This window comes from Pogoniulus pusillus, chromosome 24, assembly GCF_015220805.1.
Source record: "Pogoniulus pusillus isolate bPogPus1 chromosome 24, bPogPus1.pri, whole genome shotgun sequence".
NCBI lineage: Eukaryota > Metazoa > Chordata > Aves > Piciformes > Lybiidae > Pogoniulus > Pogoniulus pusillus.
The window spans coordinates 17,859,417-17,879,715 of NC_087287.1; the positions used below are offsets into that span (position 1 = coordinate 17,859,417).

General features: G+C 44.9%; 1 protein-coding gene across 2 annotated transcripts in view; it reads left to right on the plus strand.

Moving 5' to 3' along the window:
- Positions 1 to 20,299, plus strand: part of MPPED2 (metallophosphoesterase domain containing 2) — a 123,378-nt gene that overhangs the window by 50,594 nt on the left and 52,485 nt on the right. For both annotated transcript variants that reach the window (XM_064163838.1, XM_064163839.1), the window contains exon 4: positions 6,377 to 6,602. In XM_064163838.1, coding sequence (XP_064019908.1) covers positions 6,377 to 6,602 — 226 coding nt within the window. The remainder of the gene's footprint in view (positions 1 to 6,376; positions 6,603 to 20,299) is intronic.

Sequence of the window (20,299 nt, forward strand, 5' to 3'; positions counted from 1 at the left end):
TGATCCTGGAGAAAAAAAGTGTGATTTTCTCTACCTAGTTTTGGGTCTTAGTGCCTGCAGTTGGTTGTTGGCAAGAGAAGTCAGCATGTGAAAGCTTAAGTCTCTCCAACTGTATTTCCAAAGTCTAGCTCATTTGTTGCTGCTGAAGGAGAAATCTGAGCTTTTGAGATGCTGTCATTTAAAAAAGCTGAAAGGGAAGAGACCTGTGAGTGTTGTGATTGTGCTGTAAATGCTGGGAAGAGAGTAGCCATGGCCCTGCCATACAGTGAGCTGGCCCTGAAAAACCTCTGGGAGAGGTGACATTGCTGCTGGCCAGCACCACCTCTGCCATTTGTCCTCACTTGCTGTTTCAGCAGCTGTGGGCACACAACTGATAGTAACCTGGGCAGCTGTGGGGGCTTGGAAGCCTATAGGAAGGACACAGAATCTGCTCCTGCAGTGTTTACCTCAGGACATTTATGTGGTTGGTTATGGGTGAATACTCTGTGACCAGTTTTGCTCTTTTGAAGAGTATATGGCAAAAGATAGAGACAATTCTCTTGCACAGGTATCTCACTTGTACAGGTATTCCCTCTTTTTGAAGAGACTGTGATTTGGACTTCAAGGTTCCTCAGCACATTTCTCAGCATATGGCCAAAGGGTCTGTAAGGCAATGAAATGGGCATGAAAATGCTTTACGTTTCATGGAAGTGTTGTGTGGTTTGAATAGTTAATGCATAGGTTTGCATATTCAGAGCTTCACATCAAAAGCATTGTGTGTAAATAAAGGTTTCTACCTCCATGCAGACAGCTAGCATTACATTATTTCTCATTCCTTTCCCTCCCTGTGGGTTTTGTAGGTAACAGTAGTCAAAAAATAATGTGATTTTCTATTTTTATAGAGACTCGGCAGTTAACATTCATTGCCAGACTCCTTTTCATGTCTGGCAGCTCCACAGAACTTGGGTTGTACTTGTATAAAGCATGCCATTAAAATGGGAATGGTTGTTCAACAGATTAAGGACTCCTGGGATCAAGTGCTTTAGGTGAACTTAAAAAAAAACCCCACTGAAACACCTACTTACATAGGATACAAAAAACCCAGCAGCCCCCCCACCGGCTTCCCCCCTTCATCCTGTGTCAGAGGTATACTAAAAGCCAGCCTGTTTTTCAGCTAACAGTCAAAAGTGATGTAAGTGGTTGCAGCCAAGCAAAAGAATCCCTGCCTTGCCAGCCTGGACAGAGCCTCATTGCTTTTGTGCTCTAGCAGTTTTCAGCTGGATCCATTTCCAGATCTGCTGTGCGCTGCGGCCCCCAAACCCTTGTGTTAGCAGAGGTGCGGTGGCACAGCAGTGAGGATGAATGCTTGAGGGACAGAGCTATGTGGGACTGTACTTGTTAAATGAGAAATCACAGAAGTCTTCTGAGGCTCCTCTATTATTCTATTTGCTATAAAAGATGAAGCTTTTACAAGTTCACCATTGACTATCTTTGCCTTTATCTGAGCAGGACTGATACTGACCTTGTGTCTTCCAGAAGAGAACAACTTGTCCAATTGCAGTATTTTCTTACTCAGTGCTTACATTGTACCCTCACTGCTCTGCTCTTGTCTTAGGCAAAATGCTACAAATACATATTGAAGATGCACAAACCCCCCCTGTGTGTGTATACAGATACAAGTACAGCACAGAGGATTTCAAACACTTGAGTATGAGTGACTTTGCATCACAGTCTTGTTGCCCTTATCCTTTTTAGTAGTTGTAATTTTAGCCTTTTGCTCTCAACTGTTAAACACTGAAGTATTTTTAAACTCAGTTTTTACCCTGAGAGTTGGTAACTGGTGTCTCTGAAGTGCTCATCCCAGCAAACTGATCAAACTTTTCCTAGTTTGGAAAGCAATTCTTCAGCCTCTTTTCTAGATTCAGTATAAATTACAATGAAAAGTATTATTGATGCATGATGGAAAAGTTAATAGGGAGGGCGTTGGAGTAATGAGGACCAAACACAGGTAACAAATAGAGTGAAGGAAAATGAGGAAATGCCTTTCCACCTTCGTGCTACAGTGTCCCTCTTTGGGTACAGACAGCAGGGATGTAGGTATGCAGAGATTAACCTGGCCAAGAGGAAGCTAAAATACCATGGAATAGGAGATTTTGTGTGTTTGACTGTTTGTGCTTCCCTATTAAACACAGAAGGTCAGCAGGTTATAGACAAAGGTCAAGACTGCCAAAAGAAAACATGCCCAAATGTTTTATAGATTGTATCAGAGAGAATATGCCTTGCCACAGGGCTTTTCAGGAAGGGAAAGCTTGAATACAACAAATACATAGCTAATCTGATTGTAGGTAATTTATTACTCTGATTAGTGCTTTATAGTCTTTCCTCAGGGAAAGGGAAAGAAATGGATGAGACTTCCTCTTGCTGCTCCCTTTTGCTTAGGCCTGACTTTTGGTGTGGTTGCATTTTGCTGTGTGCTGGGGCTCATTTCTAGCTCCCAAGCCAGCTCCAGAAAAGGAACAGCAAAACGTGACTGCTTGTAAAGTTGGGAGAACTCAAGTGAAGAGCTAGGTCAGACCTTGGTGTCCATCCTGTGGTAGAGTGTGTGCCAATATGGAGAGAAGCACATCTTGTCTTGTTGCTGGGTGAGGAGCCTGAGTCTGCAGCTGCTACATCCACAGCCAGCACTGCTTACTCTGTGGCTCACAGGCTATGGTGTGCAGTGCTGCAGAGCTGGAGTGTATGGGTAGATGTTAACAAACTTTGGTCCCAGTACCATTAATCCTCTGGGGCCTCTTTTATCTTATTGCTCATTCCTGGTGTTGGCCCTTAAGTTTCATGGGGCCATTTTCTGAACTCTCCAGCAGCGTCAGGGTGAGGCTGTTTGCTCCCAGGGCACCTCAGTGCCTTCCTGGCTCTCAAGAGCTGACCAAGTGGACCTTCTCTATAGCCTTAATAAAATCAACATTTGTGTGGACAGCAATTGGCCCTGGTTGGTTTTCCCTAGTGATTTTAAGTGCTTATGGAATGTATATAATGTTTAATCGCTGGTGCCACAATTGATTTGTCTTTTTGTTCCCTGTGTGTCTTCAAAGTAAGCTCTCTTTTTTGGAATGTCAGGATAAAAACCCACTGAGTTCAAGCAAAAGTATTCCAGACTAAACTGGACATAATCCCAGCAAAATGCAGTGATTTTTAGGTCTACCAAACTCAGTGGAAGAAAGTGTAAAGTTTGGACATTTGTCCAGTAAGATGAGAAGATGAGGGTTGGACTTGAAGATCTATGAGGTCTCTTCCAACCTTGGTGATACTGTGAACTTTTCCCATTTAAAACAGTCAGATGGTGATAACTTGGCAGAAACCTGAATTTAACTTCTCCATTCTACCTCTCTGATAATGTTCTCACATCTAGCTTGTTTGGGGGGATTGAGAGTTATGACAAGTGCATCAAATTTCATGCTGCTTGTATCTTTTATGTTCCCTGAGAGAGGAGATAATAGTAATTTTTACTTTGTGCCCAGGAGTCACAGAGAGCAGGAATTGTAGGTACCTGCCACATGGAGTTTTTAAGTAAAAATGAATTGCAGAGCAGTATGTAGAGATGGGGAGGGGGAGAGAGAAAAGCATGAGGCGTAAACTCGAGAGGAGCCTTTCTTGCATCTCCCCGAGCTTTAATGCAGAACTGCAGAGAGTTATGAATAGGTATGAGCTGCATTTTGCTCAGCTGTGAGGTGTCCATGAAGAGGTCACTTGGTTTTTGCAAAGCTTTTGTAGCTTTTTGCTTTTCTCTGCAGAACTGCCTGGTTTTATACAAAGGTTATGTTTGTGTACATATCTGGTGTAATTCCTGTTCCTGTGCTGTGAATACCGAAGCGCTTCGGGGTTTGACTGGTTCTTCACAAGTCATGTTTAGGGGAGTGTTAAATACTTACAGCTTTCCTTTGAAACTTAGCTTTTTAAGAAACCCATAAACCAAAACAGTGTTGAAAGATGAAAGACAGGTTTCTTTTTTTAAGCTAGCAAAGCCACATCTCTTCAGGAGAACTCGATTCACAGGAAACAAGCAGCATCCTGATTCTGTGTTTCTTGGGACTACCAGGACTGGAAGATGGACCCATGGATTTCCATAGCAGCATATTTTGTTGCCTTATGAAGGAAAGACTTTAACATCCCCCAAACAAAAAATAAGGAGCCAAAACAGACCATAAAACTCCATGAAATGATATAAAAAAAAGCTTTTCTAAATGATTACTAGGAGCAAATACAAAAATAAACTATTTGGTGTGACTAAGAAGTCAGGCTTTTGGTGAAGGTGGTAAAAGTTAGCTTAGATGTAAGTGGTGTTCCCCAGGGGTCAGTGCTGGGCCCAGTCCTGTTCAAGATCTTTATTGATGATCTGGACCAGGGGATTGAGTCCTGCATCAGTAAGTTTGCAGGTGACACCAAGCTAGGAGCAGGTGTTGATCTGTTGGAAGGTAGGAGAGCCCTGCAGAGGGACCTGGACAGGCTGGATGGGTGGGCAGGGGCCAGTGGGATGAGATTGAAGAAGGCCAAGTGCAGGGTTCTGCACTTTGGCCACAACAACCCCAAGCAGCACTACAGGCTGGGGACAGAGTGGCTGAGAGCAGACAGGAGGAAAGGGACCTGGGAGTACTGGTGGATAGTAGGCTGAAGATGAGCCAGCAGTGTGCCCAGGTGGCCAAGAGAGCCAGTGGCATCCTGGCCTGCATCAGGAGCAGTGTGGCCAGTAGGACAAGGGAGGTTCTTCTTCCCCTGTGCTCAGCACTGGTCAGGCCACACCTTGAGTGCTGTGTCCAGTTCTGGGCTCCTGAATTCAAGAGAGGTGTTGAGGTGCTGGAAGGTGTCCAGAGAAGGGCACCAAGGCTGGTGAGGGGCCTGGAACACAAACCCTATGAGGAGAGGCTGAGGGAGCTGGGGGTGTTTAGCGTAGAGAAGAGGAGGCTCAGGGGTGACCTCATTGCTGTCTACAACTACCTGAAGGGAGGCTGTAGCCAGGTGGGGTTGGGCTCTTCTCCCAGACAACCAGCAATAGAACAAGGGGACACAGTCTCAAGTTGTGCCAGGGGAGGTCTTGGCTGGATGTTAGGAGGAAGTTGTTGGCAGAGAGAGTGATTGGCATTGGAATGGGCTGCCCAGGGAGGTGGTGGAGTTGTTGTCCTTGGAGGTGTTCCAGAAAAGCCTGGATGAGGCACTTGGTGCCATGGTCTAGTTGACTGCTTAGGGCTGGGTGCTAGGTTGGACTGGATGATCTTGGAGGTCTCTTCCAACCTTGTTGATTCTGTGATTCTTAGATATGGGGTTTGGCAAGCCACAATGGGACAGATTTTTGTAGAAGAACCTAACTTTTGGGAAGACACAGCAGTATGGGACCGTATTTTTAAGGGAGCTTAGTATCCAGTGTGTTTATTTGGAAGATAGGAGACTTGTTGCTGGTACCAAGTGCTTCAATATCTGTCTCTAAACTCCAGGAGTCTGGCTCCTGGTGGGCCTGATCCATGCCTTCTTCCAAACAATGGGAAAAGCTGACCTAAATTGGGATGATGAAGCCTGGATTCTTTATGTCTGACCCTCACAGCAAATAAATTAACCACATTTCCTTTTTCCTTCCTTTTTCCTTAATTGCCTGAGTTTCAGGGTTTCTTCTACATGCCTGCTTCTTACAGAAGTGAGATACTACCACAAACTGAATAATGATAATAAAGTGAAAGTCTGTTGCAAGTGAATTGAAGCTGTGGAGAACAGGCTGGGTCTGCAATAAGTGCCATGAACACAAATCAGGGAGGTTGGACTGGATGATCTTTGGAGGTCCCTTCCAACCCAAACCATTTTATGATTCTATGACAGATGAATTAAAATAACATCATAATTGGAAAAAAAACAATGGCACCATGAGCCTAATTCTGTACCCTGTGCCTGGTACCCTCACCCCATGCTTGTGACACATGCTGTGGTCTCTGGTCTGGCCACCTAAGGCATCTCACTGGCAGTCACTCCAGTAGATTGAGACTTGGGACTGCTGACTGACCCAGTCCTATGAGTTAAGTGGTAGGGCTGAGTGTTAACATCTGATCCAAATCAGTTTGTCATTAGTGGTGGTTTCTGCCACCTTTGGAGCTGGTTTGGTGCCTTCCAGCTTGTTCTGTTTAGCTGTGCAGTACACACTTTCTATTCTGACATTGCTTTGTGTGGCATGATTTTACAGTTTCATGTAGTTTCATTCAGTGGAAGAGAGGCAGCATTAATAGCTTGTGCTCAACATGGAGGCGCACACAGATCTTGGGTATTTCATTCTGTCACTGCTAGCTGTCTACTTATTGTGCCAGCAATGCTGGTGTGGGAGGAGAATGTGCTAATTAAGTCCTCTTTTTTGTTATTTCAGGAAACCTACCATATGAATATAAAATAGTGATTGCTGGGAATCATGAACTGACATTTGATAAGGAATTCATGGCAGACCTTGTTAAACAAGATTACTACCGCTTTCCCTCTGTGTCCAAATTGAAACCAGAGGACTTTGACAATGTTCAGTCACTCCTGACCAATAGTATTTACTTACAAGATTCAGAGGTAACAGTTAAAGGATTCCGAATATACGGTGCCCCGTGGTAAGTCTCACTTTAAACTTTCTTTGCTGTTTATTACTTGAACCACAGCAGGAATCAGTCCTGTTGGAAATGCATGAAGCTGCTTTGTTGCATTGCCCTTCAGAACAGTGTCAAACATAGCTATAAAACACCACTTTTTTTCCCCCTTGGTGGGTGAATAGGCTTTATTTAGCCACGTGTGTGAAGCAAGGCAAAAGGAATTGTAATTATCTCTATTTTGCCTGCTGAATAACTTTCAGCAATTGTGGACTCAGGATCCACTTTGTGCTTGTGGATTTACTGCAGTGTCATCTTAATATGGAGTAGGGAAGCTCCATTGTATTCTGTGCTGTTTAGGTGTTTATGTCTGTGATGTAACAGCTGAGTGTGGTAGCCTTTAGCACACAAGGTATGGGGCAGCAGGTGCTTTAAGTACTAATTCTAATCTAGTTTTAGGCATTGTTTTCATTTGCATGTAAAGTTGTGCTAATGAAATCTCAAGTCAGCTTTGATCTCATTCCACCTCTGTGCCATGTATAAGCAAGGAGAAATTGCTGTCTAGTTTTGTATGAAGGAAACTCTTCCTTCTTCTCTTAAGTGGAGTCTTGGGTAATCTCAGGCTTACAACAGCCACAGTCCTTTCAGGCTCTACCAGAAGCTTGAACTTCAGTGATAATCATTATGCTGCTTAGTGTTCTCAGTTGTCAGCTGAAGCATTTAAATGCTAATTTATGCACACCTATAAGAAGGGTTTATTATAAATGTGCACCATGTGACATTTACTTTAAAGGTGAAAGTGGGAGAGGGGGAGGGAATGGCAGGGCTTGAACCGAAGAATGAGGCAAACCTATCCAGATCCTAGAAATTTTCCTTCTCATCTTGCCTCTGTTCACTTGGCCCATATTGTGCTTTGTTTTGGTCATACTGTGTGTGCTGGTGCTGGCTTAAGACTGTGATCTGGATCTGGATCTCACATTCTCAACTGTAGCTACTAGTTTTTTAATTTAAGTTAGAGCCTTTGGCTAGTAGTTTAAATCAGCTAAAAAATTCACAGCAACCTCTAAATCCTCTGGTATCAGATAACTGGGAAAGATAATCTTAACTCAGATTAGGAATCCTCTTAAAGACAGTAAGTTTGCAGATGACACCAAGCTAGGAGCAGGTGTTGATCTGTTGGAAGGTAGGAGAGCCCTGCAGAGGGACCTGGCCAGGCTGGATGGGTGGGCAGAGGCCAATGGGATGAGATTGAATAGGGCCAAGTGCAGGGTTCTGCACTTTGGCCACAACAACCCCAAGCAGCACTACAGGCTGGGGACAGAGTGTCTGAGAGCAGCCAGGCAGAAAGGGACCTGGGGGTACTGGTGGATAGTAGGCTGAAGATGAGGCAGCAGTGTGCCCAGGTGGCCAAGAGAGCCAATGGCATCCTGGGCTGCATCAGGAACAGTGTGGCCAGTAGGACAAGGGAGGTTATTCTTCTCCTGTGCTCAGCACTGGTCAGGCCACAGCTTGAGTGCTGTGTCCAGTTCTGGGCCCCTCAATTCAAGAGAGATGTTGAGGTGCTGGAAGGTGTCCAGAGAAGGGCAACAAAGCTGTTGAGGGGCCTGGAACAGAAACCCTATGAGGAGAGGCTGAGGGAGCTGGGGGTGTGCAGCCTGCAGAAGAGGAGGCTCAGGGCTGACTTCATTGCTGTCTAGAACTACCTGAAGGGAGGCTGTAGCCAGGTGGGGTTGGTCTCTTCTCCCAGACAACCAGCAACAGAACAAGGAGACACAGACCTAAGTTGTGTCAGGGGAGGTCTAGGCTGGATGTTAGGAGGAAGTTGTTGACAGAGAGAGTGATTGGCATTGGAATGGGCTGCTCAAGGAGTGGGCAGTGGAGTCACCATCCTTGTAGGTGTTCCAGGAAAGTCTGGGTGAGACACTTAGTGCCATGGTCTGGTTGACTGGCTAGGGCTGGGTGCTAGGTTGGACTGGTTGATCTTGGAGGTCTCTTCCAACCTGCTTGATTCTATGATTCTAACCACTCTTTTGAAGGGAAGTAGAAGTTGCATGTGGCCTTGAGGAGATATGGAGGTCATAGTCCTCATTCTCCCTCAAGGTGAGAACTGGGAAGAGGATGAGTAGCATTTTCACTAGAAGAGTCAAATTAACTCTCAGTGCCTGGATGAGGCACTTGGTGCCATGATGTGGATGACTGGATAGGGCTGAGTGCTAGGTTGGACTGGATGATCTTGGAGGTCTCTTCCAACCTGTTTGATTCTGTGATTCTATGACATTTCAAAGTGATTTTTTTAGTACTAGCAGCATGTGACAGAGGACAGGACACATGAGGCTTTGGGTAAGGGAGAGGTGGAGCTGAGATTTGCTGCTAAGATTGAGCTCCTGTTCAGTTTCTTTCATGTGCATGCCTCAGACTCTGATGGTTTTCATTCTGCAGGCATCTGATGATTACAGAATTATTTGGGGCAGATTTTCCTGAATTCTGCTTACTGCAGGAGTGCTGGAGAACATAAAATCCAAATCTAGGGGAGAGAGAGCTTGGTATTTTGAAATGAAGAACTGTGTGACATTTATACGTACTGGCAAAATAGAATAATCTTTTCCACCCCCCCTCTTTTGCTTCCCGAATCCATAATGACAATCTGTTATCCTTTTGTCTCTGACAAACTCCAGCAACTGCAGTTGGGAGTTCTTCCATTTTGGATATGGAATGTTTGTTCTGAAATCTTAAGGGGTGCCACATCAAGGAACTGGTTTAACTGTGGCAAATAAACAGCACATGTGTTCTGCCCTGGTCGTGGAAGACTGTTCCTCCCTATACTCGGTCCATTGGTGACTGGATTTTTCCAGTTAATGGTCAATGGGAAATGGAGCTTGATTGCTAGAAAGGCATGCTGAGCTCCTCTGCCTTGCAGAATGTTTCACTGTGATGGACTGTTGTCGAGCACCTCTTGAGCATCTGTTGATATGCAGTTGAGGCTATCATTTTAAATACAGCTTTTTAGAACAGCCACTCTGTGGCCAGAACACAGAGATAGGACTGTCCTTCTTCTCTCGCTCTCTGTTCCTGGAAAATGTGAAAATTTGTCTGGTTTCCTGCATTTTGCTCTTTGAGAGGAAGGAAAAATCACATCAGATACTAGTAGAATCTGTTCCAAATCTGTTCTGTGCCTGGAAACTGAGACAGAATGATCAGACAAGGCTGTCGGCACTTCTTAAATTTCTTTTCTGCTTCCTCTCCAATCACATCTCACTCTACTATTATAAACCTTCAGATTGCCCCAAAGGAAGAGAATTTGTGGGGCTTTTGTGTGGATTTATGGCCTCCTTACCCCAATTAGTTCTGTCACAGAAGTGGAACAGTGGTCATTAACTCAGAAGATGCTCCAACCCTAAAATTAGATACTTTGGCGTGTTCAATTTATGTGCATTTTTGTAAGTATTTCCAGAGAGGGAGGGAGAAAAATTCTCATTTGCTGGTAAAGCTACTGGTTTTAATTTAAAAAGAGGGGATCAACCCAAGAATAACAGCTGTGATTCTGGAGGTTTCAGCCTGTCAAGGGTTTCTAAGAAGTAATTGCCAGGATACTGGGAGAACTGGCTATAAGTCATCTATCTATTTAGAAAATGTAAATTGCCAACTCGCTGTAACTACAGCAAAGAAATATCAGTCCATATTCATTACGTGTTATTACTCATGGTATGTCTGAAAGCTTTCTAAAGACCTGGGAGAATTGAAGTAGTGCCTCCTAACTTACAATTTAGTAGAATTTGTATGTAGAAAATAACTTACAATACACGGGAGCATTCATGTGTATTTGCAATTGGAATGTGCGGTGGTGCATATCAACAGCCTCTAAGGAGCAGAGAATTTGAATTTAGCCTGATGGTTCTGAGAGTATTAAATGGCATTAGCTGGAGGGGAGTTGAAAACAAGAGTGTAAACCCCTAAAAGACAAAAAAGAGCAGGGGTGGGACATGAATCGCGATGAGAGCTCTGCTCGTTTTCAGAGGTGGAGAATGCAGCTGACATTTTCACACTTTTAAGTAGGAGCATCTTTGATGTACCTTGAAGGAGCAAAATGGCTGAAGATTTTTCCATGTGGTCTGTAGATAACAATCCACAATGTGATGGTTTGGGGGTTACCCCGCCCCCCCACACTTTGTATTTGCCCCAGCTAACTCAGATGGACCCTGGGAATATAGATGAAGCAATTTATTTACAGCTAGCAGAATTTGCAAGCAGCTATTTACAATATATACAGTTATATACAATTATATACAGAAATATACAAAGGATAAACAATACAAAAGCACAACTCCCCTCCCAGAAACCTGAGTCCCCAGGAGGGGCTCTCAAACCACCCCAACACCTCCCCCCGGCCCTCTCAACCTTACCCCAGTTCTCAGGAAGAAGAGAGGTGCAGCCAAGAGGTTAGGGAGCAAGGTTAGTGGGAGCAAGGTTAATGAGATGTGTCTCGGTCTAAGGCAAAAGCAAGAGTGAGAGACAAAATGGAGAAAGTTTACTTCTTCTTCCCAGAGTTCTCAGCATAACTGTGAGAGAAGTTGACATCAATTGTTTTCATTCCACTGCCTGTTATCTAGTTCTTTTACCAAAACATTCTAGCTTGCTTCAAACTAGCACACACAAAAAAAACCCCATTTCCCTCCTTTCTCTGCCTTCTGACTCTGCCCTATGAACCAGCCTTGATGGGTGGGAAAATAATTGATACTTCTTGTGCAGTCGGAACTCTTAAAGGTTCCAGTGGCAACATTTACTCCTTGGGAAATTGGAGGTTAAGACTACTGCTTGGACAGAACAAAGAAATGCAAACAGTAATGGATATATGAATTTTTAAGCTTTTAAACTCCCTCTGTGAAGTACAGGGAAGTTCTTCACAGAGAGAGTGATTTCCCATTGGAATGGGCTGCCCAGGGAGGTGGTGGAGGCACCATCCCTGGAGGGGTTCAGGAAAAGACTGGATGAGGCACTTAGTGCCATGGTCTGGTTGGCTGGCTAGGGCTGGGTGCTAGGTTGGACTGGATGATCTTGGAGGTCTCCTCCAACCTGTTTGATTCTATGATTCTATGATAATTCATCCTGATGGATCTGTGAAAGGGTGAGGAGAGACTGTCTGGTTTCACCGCAGCTTCAGGTGCTGAATATGGATAGCCAAATACATCTGAGTGTTATTTAAATTCAGAGGTTCTTATTTCAAAACATGTGTGTATTGCAAAATTACATTTGAAATTGTTCATCCATGCTAAGGACTGAATTTACTGCAGGAACCTGCAGACGTTGGAATACAAATACTCTAGCAAGGCCTGTTTTCTAATGAAGCTTTAAAAGCATTCAAACCACCAGAGGACTGCAGTTAACTGAAGCCAGAATTTGTTTAAACCACGTTTTGACAGAAATAATTGTTCAGGGAGAATGGCTTTTTTTTTTTCCCCTCCTCTGGTTTTATTTTGTTCTGCTGTTCAGCTCTACAGGTAGCTTTTTGGTTATTCAAAAGACAGGAATGATAGAAATGAAAGCTCGTCCTGATAAACTTGGTGTAGGTAGAGATTTATGGTAGTTCATTTCATGAATAACCAGGCAGTAGAGGCTTACTTGTGGGTTTTACATTCTGTTCCTCATAAAAGTTCTACTGAAAAATGGTACAAGCCTGAAGTATAAAAGAAAAAAAAATCTAATAAAGCAATCATTTATCTTATTTTTAGCTATTAAAATATATGAGCCAATCCCAGCCATAAAAGGTGAAACTGAAGAGCCAAGACTTTCAGCATTTGTTTTAGGTAGCACAGTATCACCAAGGTTGGAAGAGACCTCACAGATCATCAAGTCCAACCCTTTACCACAGAGCTCAAGGCCAGACCATGGCACCAAGTGCCACGTCCAGTCCTGCCTTGAACAGCCCCAGGGACGGCGACTCCACCACCTCCCCGGGCAGCCCATTCCAGTGTCCAATGACTCTCTCAGTGAAGAACTTTCTCCTCACCTCCAGCCTAAATTTCCCCTGGTGCAGCCTGAGGCTGTGTCCTCTTGTTCTGGTGCTGGCCGCCTGAGAGAAGAGAGCAACCTCCTCCTGGCTACAACCTCCCCTCAGGTAGTTGTAGACAGCAATAAGGTCACCCCTGAGCCTCCTCTTCTCCAGTATCCCAGTATCATCAGGGTTGGAAGAGACCTCACAAATCATCAAGTCCAACCCTTTACCACAGAGCTCAAGGCTAGACCATGGCACCAAGTGCCATGTCCAATCCTGCCTTGAACAGCTCCAGGCTAACCAATCCCAGCTCCCTCAGCCTCTCCTCCTAGGGCTTGTGCTTGAGGCCTCTCCCCAGCATCGTTGCCCTTCTCTGGACACGTTCAAGCATCTCAATGTCCTTCTTAAATTGAGGTGCCCAGAACTGGAGACAGTACTCAAGGTAACCACAAACAGAGGAGTCTTTCTCAGGGAAGATGATGTTTAGCATAAAAATTAATTCTATATAAATCAATGCTTTCTAATGATTAACAGAATCAGCTTCATGGAAATAACCGAGGAGCGCAAACGTGAAAGATGAAAATTGATTATTTAAATAGTGACTGAAATCTGTGATTTGCATCATTGTGATGAAAATCAATTCATCCTGAATGAAGCTGGGAATAAAGCTCTTCCCTCCTGACAGGAACAGCAGCATTGTTCAGCAGTATCCTGCACATTTGTCAAGTTGTAGCTTGTTCAGGTCTCGAGAAGAGAAGCACAAAGCTGGCCTCCCAGTTGCTTTTAATGAATACTAGTGGGTATTTCCTATGTCCAAGAATTTGATCTGTAGGGTGATCCAGGGGTCAAGAACAAATAGCTCACTATTGCTCACCTCTGCAAAGCCAAGGCTTTCATTTGCTTTTTTTAGTAACTCTAGAGGAAGTGCCTGAACTCTTTTTTTTCCAGAAGCAAAGTTTTAATTGGCGTGGATAACGCAGCCTTAAGAAAGCGCAGACAGGTTCAGCCATCTCCTTCAAAACATAAGGTTTTGTGCAACGTTGATGATCTGGATGAGGGCATGGAGTCAGTCATCAGCAAGTTTGCAGATGACACCAAGCTGGGGGCAGATGTGACAGAGTTGGAAGGCAGAAGGGCTCTGCAGCAGGACCTTGACCGCTTGGACAGATGGGCAGAGTCCAAGGGGATGGTGTTCAATAGCTCCAAGTGCAGGGTGCTGCACTTTGGCCACAACAACCCCATGCAGAGATTCAGGCTGGGGTGGGAGTGGCTGGAGAGCAGCCAGACAGAGAGGGATCTGGGGGTGCTGATTGATACCCGCCTGAACATGAGCCAGCAGTGTGCCCAAGAGAGCCAGTGGCATCCTGGCCTGCATCAGGAATGGTGTGGCCAGCAGGAGCAGGGAGGTCATTCTGCCCCTGTACTCTGCACTGGTTAGACCACACCTTGAGTGCTGTGTTCAGTTCTGGGCCCCCCAGTTTAGGAGGGACACTGAGATGCTTGAGCATGTCCAGAGAAGGGCGATGAGGCTGGGGAGAGGCCTTGAGCACAGCCCTACGAGGAGAGGCTGAGGGAGCTGGGATTGGTTAGCCTGGAGAAGAGGAGGCTCAGGGGAGACCGTATTGCTGTCTATAACTACCTGAGGGGTGGTTGTGGCCAGGAGGAGGTTGCTCTCTTCTCTCAGGTGGCCAGCACCAGAACAAGAGGACACAGCCTCAGGCTGCACCAGGGGAAATTTAGGCTTGAGGTGAGGAGAAAGTTCTTCACTGAGAGAGTCATTGGACACTGGAATGGGCTGCCCGGGGAGGTGGTGCAGTCCCGTCCCTGGAGCTGTTCAAGGCAGGACTGGATGTGGCACTTGGTGCCATGGTCTGGCCTTGAGCTCTGTGGTAAAGGGTTGGACTTGATGATCTGTGAGGTCTCTTCCAACCCTGATGATACTGTGAACGTTTTTTCCTTTTAGCCTGGTGTAAATTTTGGAGGTTTTCACCAAATGGCTTTGCATCACTTTGAAATTGTTTCTGCAACTCGGTTGCTCTCCCTGCTTCGTTTGCAATCCTGCTTTAATAGGAGCGGCTCTAAGTTAATACCTCTCCCGTGTTCTCATCAGGGCTTTCAGACGTTGTTTATCGTGTCAGAAAAGAATCAGATGTTGTGGGGTTTTTTTTTCCTTTTCAATTATAAGTTTTGTGATGCATCATGGATTTTGCTGACAGTCTTCAAGTTCTTGAAATAGCGAGCAAATTAACAGCAGATATTGAGCGTGAGGACTGGAAAACCAATTGGCAACTCACATGATGGGATTCAGCTCTACTGATGGGTTGGAATGGATCTCATTTCTTTTATTTTCATAGTCCTGGTTGGCAATTAGCTTGTGCCTTAAAAAAAAAAGGGAGGGGAAAGAATAGAAATTGGACTACTCAGCAATAAAGTTCTTCACTGTTATTTAGTATTGCTTTATAGAATCGTAGAATCAACCGGGTTGGAAGAGACCTCCAAGATCAAAGATTCTGGACAAAACTGTTGGTGTTACAGCAGGTTTTCAGGAATTCTGGCATTTATGCAGTAGAAGTCAGCAACTGAGGAAAATACTGGCAAAGACTAAAGTCTTTTGTTGCAGTGTTAAATAAACACACCACTACTGTAGCTTGGTTGTGTTTAAAGGTGCAGGCTTGATTCATTTTTCTTGGCGTTTATCATTCAGGTCTCTTATAGTAGGATCAAAGAATGTGTTCCACTTGGCCTGGAACTGCAGTGCTTTGTTTACAGTTTTTGCCTTGTTGGGAATGTCATTGACTTTTTCTTCTGTCTTCTTGATACCAGATTGACTTAAAAGTAAAAAAATATTATCCTGTTCACTTTTAAATCCCCTTTCCCCTCAAGAGTCGATGATTGTGGGAATCTTCTCTGTCGCTCTAATTCCTGCTCCATTTTCCCAGGATTCAGTAAGTGCTACATTAGAAAAAACAGAGAGCCATAATGATAACGAGCTGTGCTGCTGAGGGGCTAATTACTTATAGTAGTTTCCCATTCATAGGTTGAAGTGTGGTTTGCTCAAGAATGACATCATTATGATCTGGATGAGGCACTTAGTGCCATGGTCTAGTTGATTGGGCAGGGCTGGCTGATAGGTTGGACTGGATGATCTTGGAGGTCTCTTCCAACCTGGTTGATTCTATGGTCTGTAAGTTGTGCATACAAAACCCACAAGTTGTGCTTCTCTTTGCAGTTTAGCTTTGGTTCTGTGTTTTTCACCTGCCAGCAAGAAGTTCCCTGTTAGCTGGAGTTAGTAGTAGTGGTCGCTGTGGCATTTGTGCACACAGAACACAGTGCTGAAGGCATTTGCACCCAGTGAGGATTTAGGAAGGGAAGGGATTGGATGGAATTCTACTCTTTCAACTTGTCTGCTCTTAGACCTCTTCTTGAGAGGAGGTCTGAAGCCTATTAGAGATGAGGAGCTGGGAAAAGAGGAGGGAAGGTGAGAGTTAACCAAAATGTGAATGAAGTTAGGCTGTTCCCTGCAGAGTTGCACTCAGTGCCAAGTTGATGCTTGCTTGGAGAAATTCTTCCACGCATCTTCTGCGCTTGAGGATTCCTACCTTTCCATTTCCTTCTACCTGTATGTACACCATACCTCTTTGTGGTGGTGGAGTGCAGAAGGGGAAGACAGGCAGAGCTAAAAGGCCACTCTGTGGAGGGCAGCTGAAAAATTACTTGACTTGAGGACAGCCACCTTCCCAGCAGGAGTGTGGAGAAGTGAGAGAGGGGTTCAAGCTTTGATGAGCTGGCATCAGGACAGATTCTGCATTGGATGGTGCTCTTCAAGCTCCGGTTTCTTTCCTCATTGCCTTATACCCTAAGCAAGAAGAATTAGGGATCAGTTGAGTGCTTTGAGCAACAGGCAAAGAGGCGGTTGGAAGATGTGTGGACGAGTGCAAGCTAGGGCCTGGCTGCTGGAGCACAGAGCAAGAGAAGGTTCAGGCCCTTTCAAGGCTCTCGCTAGGCAGAGAAACCAGGATGCCAGGGAGGAACGGAGCGGAAGACCAAGACTTGGCAGTGAGGATGGGCAGGCTACATGATGGACTGTATCACTGGAAGGACAAGCCCTGTTCAGCCCAATGTGCTCGAGTGTGTGTGTGTTTCCAGCTGGACATTTAGATCCAAACAACACATCAGTGCATTTGGTGAAGAAATTACCAGCTGTGCTGCTGCTTTAGGAGCTCTGGGTGCACAAATAACTTCTGAGTTGGGGGATGTGATTGAGAGTGAGAGGAGACTACGTAGGCTGATAACAGTGTAATGTCAAAACCACTCCAGAAAAGTGCAGGGGAAGACTGCTACTTCAGCAAGACACCTTACATGTGCCAAGTTTGAGTTTTGCTACTTTAACTGGCTCAACAAGGTTCATAATGAACTTAATTGAATTTATAATTATCAGTTAGTTAGAGAGAAGACATTTTACCAGCTTTGCTGAGGTACACTGTAACTGGAAAAACAGGGATGCTTTCAAGTGTCTTTGCAAGATGTGGTACAGTGAATGAGATTGGGGTGGAGGGGTGCCAGGGGAGAAGGTAGGGCTCGTCTTGAGCACTGGTAGGCATGTGAGACAGATGTAGCCTACAGGTGATTTGCTCTGTTGTTCATCTAAGGGACAACTTTACATTGCTTGGAGTAGAGCTGATGATAGAGCTCATGTGATGTTGTGGTGATAAAATACAATAGAACTGGAGGAGAAATGATGTCTGAAAAAGCTGGGTTTGGCTGTAATACAAAAAGTCAAGGAGCAAGTGAGTAGATTTTGTCAGTTCCCAGTAGAGGATAAGATTTATCATGACTGTCTTCAAGATGATTTGGGTCATATTTATCTAATCCTTATTGATCAGAATGCTAACTTTTACCCTAACATGTGTATAAAAATGCTTAAAGTCATTCATAGAGGCTATGAAATAAAGCAAAAATTGCACAAGTGCTTCAAAGAAGAGAACACTAATCCCACATCTGAGCATAGACAAGAGTGACAGCTGCATTCATCAGCTTTTTGTGAGGATCCATTCAGTAGAATAGGTCTGGCACCTTATTTCAGAAGTGGTCAACACTCATGGATTCAGCTGGAAATCAATGAGACTGCTGGATATTTATAGCCACCTCTACAATGTTTAGATGCTAGTCTGTATTACGGTTTATGTGCATCTGAAGTAGGAGAGTTGCTGACATTTCTGACTCTACTAGTTAAGTATCAGAGCCTTAACATGTCCGAGAGCTATGTGCACACCCAGAGAAGGGTTAAGCAGTGATTTACAAGCAGGAAGATGCCAGCAGCTTATAGTGGTGCCTTCATAGATGTGGCTGTATCTCATACACCCTTGAGTAAGTACAGAAGGCTCCACAAGCTGTGCTGCCTGACCACTTCCTCCATGAATTTTGTACAGGCAGAGGCATTATTTCACATCCTGCATGCACAGCATACCTGGGAGAAAGTCGTGAGACCTGCCACCAAGTAATGTGGCTGATACAGCTGAAGGCTGTGAGGCCATCCAGAGAGACTTGGACAGACTGAGAGCTGGGGACAGAGGAACCAAATGAGGTTCAACAAGGACAAGTGCAGAGTCCTGCATCTGGGAAGGAATAATAAACTGCACCAGCACAGACTGGGAGGTGATCTGCTAGAGTGCAGCCCTGTGGAGAGCGATCTGGGAGTCCTGGTGGGTAACATCCATGGCACAGCAATGTGCCCTTGTGGCCAAGAAGGCCAATGGGATCCTGGGGTGTATTAAGAAAAATGTGTCCAGCAGATCAAGGGAGGTTCTCCTTCCCCTCTACTCTGCCCTGCTGAGACCTAATCTTGAATACTGCCTTCACTTTTGAGCTCTCCAGTTTAAGTGGGACAGGGATCTGCTGGAGAGGGTCCAGTGGAGCGCTGCAGGGATGATTAGGGGGCTGGAGGGCATGGCTGATGAGGAGAGGCTGAGGGACCTGGGGCTGCTTAGTCTGGAGAAGAGAAGGCTGAGAGGGGATTGGATAAATGTTTATGAACCTCTGAGTGCTGGGAGTTAGGAGTGAGGGGACAGGCTCTGCTCACTTGCTGCCTGGCATAGGACAAGGAGCAATGGGTCTAAGTTGCAGCACAGGAGGCTCCACCTCGACACAAGGTGGAACTTCTTTCCTGTAAGGGTCCCAGAGCACTGGAACAGGCTCCCCAGAAAGGTTGTGGGGTCTCCTTCCCTGGAGACTTTCAAGCCCTGTCTGGATGTGTTCCACTGTAATCTATGCTAGATTGTGTGATCCTACTCTAGCCAGGGGGGTTGGACTCGATGATCTCCTTGGTCTCTTCCAACCTCTAACATCCTATGATCCTGCAAACTATTCTCTGTTTTTCTTAGTGCTTTAGATTAACCCTAAACACAGCATCCTTTACTCCATGGGCTGTTTGTCTTACATACTGATATGCCTATCATGCTACCTATAGCTGCTTTGATAAAGGAAATAAAGCTTCCCAGAAAATGAGCTCGTGATGATACAAAATCACCTGACAACCATGTCACTGTATTTATTTGGTGAGTAATGTGTGAGTACTCGAGTGTGGTAGCTGCAGATCAGCCACCTGTCTGTCCTCTGCTTCTGGAGAGCTCTCACCCTCCCTTTCGGTGCTTCAGCAGCATTTGGCAGATGAGTAGTAGTGACAAGGAGGCTGTGTGGTTTAGTTCTTCAAAAGGCAGTTTATTTCTGTACAAATATGAATCAGTGTATCCTACTCAAAAGAGAGATGGCATTTGCAGCTGCTTAACTCTGTTCTTCCCTTAAGGTTTATGCATTTCCACCCTGGAAATACGCTTGGAGACTGTGGATTGCCTCAAACCCTATACAACAGCTTTGTGTAAGAAGGAAAGGTGAATCTTTCTGTCTCCTTTTGCTGGCACAGATTGTAATGCATTTTCTTTCCAAAACTGGGAATGTAATAAAAAGGAATTACAAGAAAGGTCTTCTCTTTAACACCTCTCCTGCCGTTCCATCTGGGCTCCTTGGGAAAACTTTCTTGGAAGAGAAAGGCAAACTAAATGTTGGTCTGAAAGCTGTAGTCCCGTTTGTGATATGGGATGGCCCAGTTCACTGTAGTCCCAGGGTTCAGTTCCTAGGAAGTTTGTCTTCCTCTTTTGTTTGTGAATATACTTTTATTTGTTGGGAAACCTGGACGTTATCACTTGAAGTAAGAATGTCTTCCATTGCCCAACTTGATCCTAGGTTTGTAAGGTTGAAGAATGTCATTGCTTGTGTTCCTGTGTGTATAGCAGTGGCTTTTGGCAAAACTTGGAAAACCACAGAATGTCAAGGCTTGGAAGTGACCTCAAAAGATCATCCAGTCCAACTCCCCTGCCGGAGAAGAATCACCTAGAGTAGGTCACACAGGGACACATCCAAGTAAGTTTTGGATGTCTCCAGAGAAAGAAACCCCACAGCTTGTTCTGGACTTCTGTTGCCTTCAGAGGGACAAAGTTTCTCCTTAGGTTCACATGGAACCTCCTGTGTTCCAGTTTACACCCATTGCCCCTTGTCCTATCACTGGACATCATAAATCTCTCTGAAAATATTATCTAATCTATTTAATCTCTAAAGAGATACCCTGTCACATAAAGGATGAAATCCATCCTTCCTAAAGTTAGAAGGATTTCTTCATGTAGGATTTTGGACAGCAGGCTGCAAATGTTTAATAACTCTGGCTATAAATTGTGTCTGT